We start from the raw sequence: 10,100 nt of genomic DNA on the forward strand, positions 1-10,100 counted from the left end.
TTTTATGTGTGATGAACTATATGCTTCTGCTGTATATGTTTCGCTGCAGGAAAGAAACAGAAACAGAAAAAAAGGCTCATGGGCACACCATTACCGAGGGTGGCTCTCGGTAATAACTGTGAAACTGGACCATAATGCACCCTTTACCGATAGGCCTCTCGGTAAACATGTACCAACCAGTAGAACCTGACACCTTTACCGAGAGGCCTCTCGGTAAAGGATAATAACCTGTGGTGCCCCTGACAACTTTACCGAGGGAAAAGGATTGCCGAGGGTGGCTCTCGGCAAAGTTGGACCTCGGCCTGCTCTCGTGGTCCCACATGTCAGGAGGTGACACGTGTCAGCCTCCTAGTGGTTCTCTTTGCCGAGAGGGGCTCTCGGCCAAGATGGCCCTCGGCCTGTTCGCCTGGTCCCACATGTCAGGAGCTGACACGTGTCAGCCACCTACTGGGTGGCTTTGCCGAGAGGGGCTCTCGGCAAAGCTGGCCCTCGGCCTGTTCGCCTGGTCCCACATGTCAGGAGCTGACACGTGTCAGCCACCTACTGGGTGGCTTTGCCGAGAGAGGCTCTCGGCAAAGCTGGCCCTCGGCCTGTTCGCCTGGTCCCACGTGTCAGGAGCTGACACGTGTCAGCCACCTACTGGGTGGATTTGCCGAGAGTGGCTCTCGGCAAAGCTGGCCCTCGGCCTGTTCGCCTGGTCCCACGTATCAGGAGCTGACACGTGTCAGCCACCTACTGGGTGGATTTGCCGAGAGTGGCTCTCGGCAAAGCTGGCCCTCGGCCTGTTCGCCTGGTCCCACATGTCAGGAGCTGACACGTGTCAGCCACCTACTGGGTGGCTTTGCCGAGAGTTGCTCTCGGCAAAGTTGGCCCTCGGCCTGTTCGCCTGGTCCCACATGTCAGCAGCTGACACGTGTCAGCCACCTACTGGCTCTCTTTGCCGAAAGTGGAACTCGGCAAAGAAGGCCCTTGGCCTGTTCCCCTGGTCCCACGTGTCAGGAACCGCCGGCACCGTCTGCTATCCGTTAGCTACTTTATTTTGCCGAGTGATACTGTTTGGCTCTCGGCCAAGCCTTTGCCGAGTGCCCGTGTTCTGGCTCTCGGCAAACTCCTATTTACCGAAGAGGTGTACGCCGGGTGGCTTTCGCCGAGGATGACACTTGGCAAAGGCTTTGCGGGCGGTTTTCGGCCCTTTGCCGAGTGTCCGTGGCACTCGGCGTAGCCCAGAATTCCAGTAGTGAACGAATGAACGATGCAGACCGAGCAAAATTCCAATAACCGAAACTCTAACAAGCTATAGCTATGAATTCGTAATTACAAGATCGGCCAATGAACCTATATCATATTTACATGTCTATTCACGCACGCATTATATAATAAGGAAAGAAAACGTATGTGTCTTCCTTCTTTCCAGCTCTGCCTAGACGAACAGCTCGAGCAAGACCGGCGGCTGGTCGGCCGCGGCCTGGTGCCCCGCCACCTCCTGATCCGAGAGCAGCGCGACCCGCTGGTCGTCGGCGCCGCCGAGTGCCATGTCCTCGCGGTGCCGCCTCATGTGTCCCCCCAGCGCCTGGCCCATCTCGAACCCGAGCCCGCAGATGTGGCACTCGTGCCGCTGCTTTTTCCGTTGCTTGATGGCTCTGGCGACGCCGACGCCGAGCTCCAGCCCGTGGCGGCCGCGGAGGTGGCTGGTCCGGTGCCCGCCCAGCGCCTGGAACGTCGCGAAGGCCCGCCCGCACGTCTTGCACACGAACTCCCCCTCCCCCGACGTCGCTACCACGGCGCCCCTCCTGCGCTTGGCCGGCGCACCAGCGCCTGAGTCGGCTGACGTTACGGCGGAAGACGCGGGATCCGTGCTGAGGGACAGTGCCAGCGACACGGCTGGCTCCTCCTCCCTCGTGCGTTTCATCCCAGCTCCCATGGATTCGCTTGTGGATTTTGAGCCCTCGATTTCCCGTCCTTCGTAGCTAGGGCTAGGCTCCCACAGCTTAGCTTGCTGTCGTGTGAGCGAAGAAGCGAGAAGGAATGTTGATCGGCCGGGGCGGCCTAGTTATATATAGGTAGTGTGCGTACGACGCGGTTGCTTGGTGGAGCTTAATTACATTACGTGGGTGTCAAGTTGGTGAGGCTGGGAAACAAAACCACCATTTCGTTTGCTGCAGCTGAAAAGCAATCGAGATACAGCAATCTACTCCACCCCAAGTAAACTATGTACTAGGACGGAGGGAGTAGTATTGAACTATATTGATGATGACACGGCACCGCCTACAATTTACTTACCGAGCAGTGCGCAGTTGGGATTATATGTAGGAGTAAGTAAACTAAGTGCTCGACGATCACCGTGTGCCCCTAAAAACGAGCACCAGTAATTACCTTGCCGGCTTGCCGCGTGAGTAGTACATGGTTTGCATACTTGGCTGTAACTAAAAACACTAGGTATTTGCATGCATAGCGAAGACTTGGTCGTTGACCTGAGGATCGTTCGGATGCCCAGGACATGTAATGGACGGGCTGCATGTGGACGTGGACGAACTTGGACTCGCGAGAGACGTCGTTCCAGCACGCTATCTTGATCCAAACCTGCATATGGCATGGGCGAAACTTGTCCGAACCAGCAGTCCAGCATGCAAGAACTAACTAACTAGGAGCAACGTCGCTTGGGACATGGATGGTGATGTCACCGCGGGCTCATCGGCCTACTAATGTATTCGCACTTGCTAGCTGCCGGTGCCGTCGACGTGGTAGTAGGTCAGGTAGCGCGCCGAGTCGTCCGTGCTGCGAGGGGGCTGCGCGGCCGTCTTCCAGAGCACTGAAGAACAAGTAAACTAAATCAAATCCTTGGACGAAAAGATGGATCAGCATTTGGTCTCAGCTTGGAGCCTTGGCGTTGAGGGTCACGATTGCGTAAGCACGTACGAGTCCCATGCATGCATCGATCGATCGGTTACGTAAGTTTGCAAAGCGTACGAAAGAGCATGCATGAAGCAATACTTGCATGATGACCAATTAATCTAACCACCGCAGATTCGATCATGCGCGTCCAAGCATCTCTGTGCCCTACACACATTTAAAATAGTCTTCTTAATCTTGATCAAAGCTTACGCTTTCGAGACAGAGTCCGCTAATGGGACGAGCGGAAATTGCCTAGCATGTCGCCCTCGCGATGTGCAGTGCATGCACCTGACGATGTATGTGCAACAGCGCCGCAGTTTCTTGCAAAGGTGGACCAGAGGAAGCGGTCAGCCTATCGGCGACCAGCCTTGCGGCAGCGGCACCAGGAAGCAAGATTCTGGTTGGGATCTTGTAATGGATCTGCATGCATGTGCACAAGCTAACAAAACTGGTTACGTGCTGCTTTGGTTGTTTATAATCACTTCTTCTTAGTGGTGTGTTGCAATTAGTACTTTGAGAAGGTCCCTTTGACACTAGAGGGAGAGCACGTAAGCACCGACTTACGTCGCCGTACATGCACGATGCACACCTCTCAGGATCTGAAGCTTTGTATCTATCCGTCTACTTGGCTAGTCGGCTCATGGACAGACAGTAAATGGATTTCGATGATCCATGATGAGTTGATGACACCATACACTGCCGCGTAGCTTACAGCATCCACAGCCGCAGGTTGCAAATCCAGGCCCTCAAACGCCCGCGGACGGGCGCGTCCGCGGGCACTGACCGGACACATCCTATTTGGTGGCTTCCACACCCATGTCCCTCATATCCAAACCCTCAAAACCATATAACGCTACGTAAACACAATCAACAACACGCAGTTCATCGGATCAACTTTGCATCGCTGGACAAACGAAGCATAGTTCATGGGAGTTCAATGGCAAATCCATACTACGAACTTAAAACATAGTTAAAATATAAACATAACGGGGAAGGGTGGTGGAAATCACCATTTCCTCGCCGGCCCCTCCCCCTTCCGGTCGTCGGCGCGGCTGTGCCCCTCCTCCATGTAGGCATCGGCGTGCGGAGGCGCGTCGTCATCGGAGCTCGAGGTGGAGCCGTTCGTCAAGTCCGTGTCGAAGTTACAACTCATGCCCGATAGCCTGCGGAGCAGGCGGTCCTGCTCCTTCGCATGGCGGGCCACCTTCACCTTCGCCGCCGCCTCCTTGGTTGCCTCGCGCTCCGACGTCTCTATGGGGAGTCGGAGCGCTGTGGCATTCTTCGATCTCTGCCGTCGTCAGAGAGCGGCGAAGGACTAATGCGAGGAGTGCGGCCTCGGGATCCATCGGCGCTCGTGACGGCGAACGGCGGACCGACATCGCCTCCCCCCTCTCCGGGAAAATATCTGGTACTCCGATCCTTGGGGTACTTCTGGTGCTTCAAGTTAAAAAAAACAAATCTTAAATCTTTCCAAAATTTTCAAAAAAATATATGAATGTTCATAAGAAATGTGACTACAACCCCTAGATAGTTCAGGTCCAAACACGAAATGTACATTGAGACACAAAAATATGAAATCCAGATGTTAATAGTGTAAATGTTGATTCTGTCTTTTTTTTACACTATTCATACAAGATTTCACATTTTTGTTTCTTAATGTGCATTTCTAGTTTGGACATCAAATTTCTAGGGGTTGTGGTTACATTCCTTGCGAACATTCACATTTTTCCTAGATTTTTTTTTGAAACATTTATGAATGTTTTTTTCAACTTGGAGCATTGGGAGTACCCCAAGGATGGGAGTACCCGGTACTCCCCTCCCCCCCCCCCCCCCCCCCCCGCCCGCTGCCGCTCACGCCAGGCTGCACGTGCCTCGGACTCGGGCGTCCTCATGCACGCCGGCCCCGGCGCGGGCACGAGGACCCAGCGATGGCCGGGTACCACTTCCGGACCAAAGGGTGGTGGAGGTGGACGGCGTGCCTGGTGGAGCGAAGGGGAGCTGCCAGAGTGGAGCGGAGTAGAGTTACCGGTGCTACGCGGCGGGTGGGAAGGGCAGATGACGTCGCCGGCGCTGTATCGACGGGCGACGGTGCTGGGGAAGAAGATCTGCCATTGTTGGGGCTACCTTGCTCGAGCAGCGACCTCCGCAATGCGATGCGGAGGGCCACCTCCTCCACGTCGATGTTCGACCCGTCAGATTCTGAACCGGATCCGCCGCTGCTTCTGTCGCCGGCCATCGGATCGAGGCGAGGGGATCGGAAGTGATGTGGATGAAGAGGGGAGTGAAGTGGGGTTTGGATTGACCGGTGTCTAGGGTTTTCCGGATGGGGGATATTTGTGGGGATGGGGGGGGGGGGGGGGGCTGACGTAGCGGACGCATCCGGTGCCCCATATCTGCCCTATATTTAGACTGGATATGAGGAGTGCCGGTCAGTCCGGACATTTGAGCCCCATTTGAAGCCCCCGTCTAGGTCAGATTTTGATAACCGATCAGTGACCGAGTAGGCCGCCCGGATGTTTGGGACCAGTTTGGGGCATCCGGCTGGAGATGATCTCACCCAGTAAACCGAGTGCTGCACCGAATAGTGCTCTATTACCTAACCGTGTGAGTGCTACCATGCACACTAGCTTCTCCACCAGTAATGGTACTTACCCTGTCAATCCAAAACCGTTAGACTTGCATATGCACGGGTCAAGTCTCTTAGTCTTTGATCAGGTTGGATGCCGAGGACACGAACATGCCGACAGATTTATCTTGGCGCTCCCAGTTTGGACAATCATGCACGAAATTTGTCCGAACCTGCAGTCCAGCACATATCCAAGAACTAACTAGGAGTACACGCGTGTTAAGGAAAAGACTAGTAGTACACGCGTTCTCACTGCTCACCTGGGGCACACGTAGATTACTCCAACATGGGCATACATCCATGGTGACATGCTGTGTTGGTGCCACTGCGTGTCCATGAATGGGCTCATCTCACGTCCAGCGTTCAATTTAAGTTTTGTGGCGGCCAGGCTAGCTAGCTTGATTCGCGGCTTTGAGAGCAAGTTACAAGTTACTCCCTCTGTTAGTGATCTAAATACTCTTATATTTTTTTATGAACGAAATTGAAGTGGAAAGTCTGTCAGCATCTGGTCCCAATCAAGGCGTAAGCAAGTACCGCTGAATCCCATCGGTTACGAACGTTACGTGGGCATGGAAACGAGAGAAATCCTATTGGAATTGGCCGACACCGTTAGGGTATACTCCGCCTCCATGCATGTTCCAGCAGGAATGGAAGCGGAGAATGTACTACTCCTTTCGTTTCTAAATATATTTTTTTCTAAAGATTTCAACAAGTAACTACATACGGAGCAAAATGAGCGAATCTACAGTCTAAAATATGTCTATATACATCTGTATATGATAGTCCATTTAAAATCTCAAAAAAAACAAATATTTAGGAACGGAGGGAATATGTGCGTGTTTGCATGAACAACACACGTGTTTGAACAAGTTGCCTTCGATTGGGCTAACTGGTCAGTATCAGCTATGGAAACATAGGTGACCCGTGCGGCGCAGCAAGTGCAACACTGCCGGCCTGGAGCATCGATACGCTGCCTATATCAATCGTATTTGTCGAACCACAGTCTGATGACTGATCGATAACAACATTTTGAGATCAAATTGCTGAATGAAGAAACGAATTTTCCTCGGGACCGACTACGCATCAGTTAACTGAAAATAAAACTGCATCAGTCACTTTGATACAGGGCCCTTCGATCTTCATCCAACGGTCGAAAACAGTTGTTCTTCCTCGCGCAGCTGCCGGCCCTCCCAGGCCTAACCGCCTGCCTCTCCCACGGCTGGTGGCTAGCGCTCGCACTCCCCTCTACCTCCCCCCACCGTCATGCTGGCCGCCGCCCCGGCCATCCTTGTAAGCTCCGCCGCACCGGAAAACAACTCCAGCGATTCTCTGCACCCCCAACCCTAAGATAGATAATGGGGATTATGGGGGCCATGGCTCCACCCTAAGATAGATAGTGAGGTTCTCTTCTACGGCGTGGTCTAGCGTGAAGGAAGGAAGAAATGAAGGAAAGAGGTGATTGACAAGAGGAAAAATTTCAGGTACCTAACGAATAGCAAAACCGAGTTTCCTCTTAGCCGTCAATGGAATTAGTGAATGCCGCCCAAAGGTGTATACGGTTCAAAAACTGAAAGATCCTTGGCATAATTCATCAATCTTCAGAAACGCTAACAATAGTATATAGTATGAATTTCGTATTTACAAGATCGAACAGCGAACCTATATATTTCATTCCAATCAAACTCATTTACAAGTGGTCCACGCAGTGTGCTCCACTTGTAAATGTGTTTGACCACGCATCATCAAGAAACAAAAGTGGACCGTTTTCCTTCTTTCCAGCTAGCTACCTAGACGAACAGCTTGAGCAAGACGGTCCAGCGTGAAGGTTTCCAACATTCGATGGAGATGGAGGAAACGGATGACCACATCGAAAGACAAAGTTAAGAGGGAGAGGGGAGTGACTCACCGTCGCTAGACAAACGGATGCTGAAGGTGCTTCCTTCCCTGCTCCCGATAGCTATGTGAGAGGGTCGTGTTGGAGCTAATTGGAGGCGGCTGCATGTGGAGCCTTTTAACAAGCCGAGGCGATTATTGGAGCAAGACAGAGGGAAGCAAAGCGACGCCGTGTGGGCCCGCCTCAATACCCACGACGTGTCGAGCCTCAGTGTGTTGACATGCATACATACATGGCACTGGCAGTAAAATACATTCGTTTTAGCTCCACGTTCGTATAATTCAACTATCCGTTTCAATCAAAAAGAAAAATATATTCAACTAGTGTGATTTTATCCTCTTCTTCTACTAGTAGCATACGCACGTAAGACGTAACCCGCGTGCTTCGTCCACTACTGATTAACCCCGTTGAAATTTAAAAAAAAAGGTAACACGCATTCCATTCTAATGACTGATGCCTCATTCAATATTTTGATCAGCTAGAATCGTTTGATTTTTATTTTTATTTTTATGCTAGGATGTCTATAGAAGGTACCCAACTTTGCGTTAACTTTTTACAGGTCATCAATGATGAACGACTTCTTTCGAAATGTGGAAGGATGGGCTAGACCGAGTAGTTAGTCGATAGAGTAGGATGGGTGGTGGATGGATGGCGGTGTCGGTGTTCATGTAAATTGTAACACTAATGTATATAACACATGTGTAAAGTTTGGTGATGAAATAAGTAAATATGCGACCTATACAAAAATGACAAGATGATGATTTCCAAATAGTGAATAATGCATGCACTGTTCATCTTTCCAAAATCATGATTTTATCATTTTTGTGTAATTCACATGGTTACTTATTTCAGCATCAAAATTTACACATGTGTTATATACACTCATATAAACATGTTGATTTGTTTTCAGAATTTTTTGAAACTTTAAAATAGCCTTTTAACACAGTTCAAAAAATAGGGCTCCAATGCACCCGGGTTCCAAAGTGACCTTTTGATCGTCTTCCTTCTTTCCAGCTAGCTAGCTACCTAGACGAACAGCTTAAGCAAGACGGGTGGCTGGTTGGCACTGGCCTGGTGCCCCGTCACCACCTGACCCGGCAGTAGCGCGACGCCGCGCCACACCCACTGGTCGTCGTCGCTGCGGCCGCGCAGTGCCATCTCCTCGCGGTGACGCCTCATGTGTCCCCCGAGCGCCTGGCCCGTCTCGAACCCCATGCCGCAGATGCTGCACTCGTGCTGCTTGTTCTCCCGTCTTCTCCGTTCTCTGATGGCCCTGGCGATGCCGACACCGAGCTCCAGCTCATGACGGCCCCGAAGGTGGCTCGTCCGGTGCCCGCCTAGCGCCCGGAACGACACGAAGGCACGGCCGCACGTCTTGCACACGAACTCCCCCTCACCCGATGTGGCCACCACGGCGCCCCTCGCGCGTCGCCGTGATTTCTTGGCCGGTGACCCGGCTGAGTCCGCTGACGTCGTGGACGGCGTCGGTGAGTCCGTGGTCAGCGCCAGCGCGAGCGACAATACCTCCTTGTCCCTCGCGCGCTTCATCCCCGCTCCCATGGAGTTTGATCCTCCGACTTCTTCTTGTCCTTCGTAGATTTCCAGCTAGCTTGGTTGTCTGTGAGAGAATGGAGAATGAACGGGTTGATATGGCATATGGGTGCCCGTGGCTCACGTTATATATAAGTAGGTGGGTATGGAGTTGCTAGGGGCTGGCAAGCTAAACGCATCTAGCTTGCTGCAACTGGAAAGCTACAATTAAAATACAACAATGTATTCTACCTTAAGTAAACTATACGTACGTACTATTTACTGATGATGGTACCGCACCGCGTAATTTATATACCGAGTGCGCAGCTTGGATCCTATCTCAACTAATAAGGTCTCAACCGTGTGTCCCTAAAGAGGTTACTAGTATAGTATACACCTTGCCGCGTCAGTACAATGTTTAGTTTGCGCACTTGCCAGTAAAGACACTAATCAGTCCAAAACTGTTAGATCTGATTTATATGCATGGGTGATGATGTACTCTTGGTCTTTTTCATCAGGTTGGATGCCAATATATGGACATGTCGATAACTTAATAACTAAGTAATCTCCTTGTGAGAGGCAAGCACAACCGTGTCAACACGGTCAAGACTCGAGAGATATGGTCGGAAAAAGACATCGTCTTCGTACTTGTCTTTATAATACATATGGTTCCCAGGACATAGGGAAACTTGTCCGAACCAGCGTTCCAGTATCTAAGAAGGAGCCACAAAACTTGTCCGAACCAGCGTTCATCAATAGTTGGATGATAAGCAGTACTCATATTGAGTTGTGTTCCAGTTCTTTTGACCAAAGTCTGCCAAAAGGTACTAGTGGAAACAGGATCTCTGTCAGACACTATATATTCTGGTATTCCATGTATTTTGTGCACATTATCCAAAAACACTTCAGCAACCTTAGCAACAGTGAAGGGATGTTTCAATGGAATGAAATGGCCATATTTAGTGAACTTGTCAATTACCAGGAAGATACAGTCAAAATGGCCCGAGACAGGCAGTGCAGATATGAAATCCATAGTAACATACTCCCAAGCCTTCTTAGGAACTGGTAGAGGGGACAGCAATGCTGGCTAGTTGACTCTCTCTAGTTTAGCTTGTTGGCAAATAAGACAGGATTGCACTTTCTTCTTGATGAAAATTT

At 51.1% G+C, this 10,100-nt stretch overlaps 2 protein-coding genes across 2 annotated transcripts; both read right to left on the reverse strand.

Moving 5' to 3' along the window:
• Positions 1-1,332: 1,332 nt before the first annotated feature.
• LOC123125987 (zinc finger protein ZAT4-like) lies at positions 1,333-1,998 on the reverse strand. Its single transcript, XM_044546414.1, has one exon. It carries the CDS (start codon positions 1,919-1,921, stop codon positions 1,421-1,423), a length of 501 nt encoding a protein of 166 aa, XP_044402349.1. The 5' UTR covers positions 1,922-1,998; the 3' UTR covers positions 1,333-1,420.
• A 6,382-nt stretch (positions 1,999-8,380) lies between these two features.
• LOC123125988 (zinc finger protein ZAT12-like) lies at positions 8,381-9,040 on the reverse strand. Its single transcript, XM_044546415.1, has one exon. It carries the CDS (start codon positions 8,970-8,972, stop codon positions 8,439-8,441), a length of 534 nt encoding a protein of 177 aa, XP_044402350.1. The 5' UTR covers positions 8,973-9,040; the 3' UTR covers positions 8,381-8,438.
• Positions 9,041-10,100: the final 1,060 nt, after the last annotated feature.

This window comes from Triticum aestivum, chromosome 5D (genome assembly GCF_018294505.1).
Source record: "Triticum aestivum cultivar Chinese Spring chromosome 5D, IWGSC CS RefSeq v2.1, whole genome shotgun sequence".
NCBI classification, from domain to species: Eukaryota; Viridiplantae; Streptophyta; class Magnoliopsida; order Poales; family Poaceae; genus Triticum; species Triticum aestivum.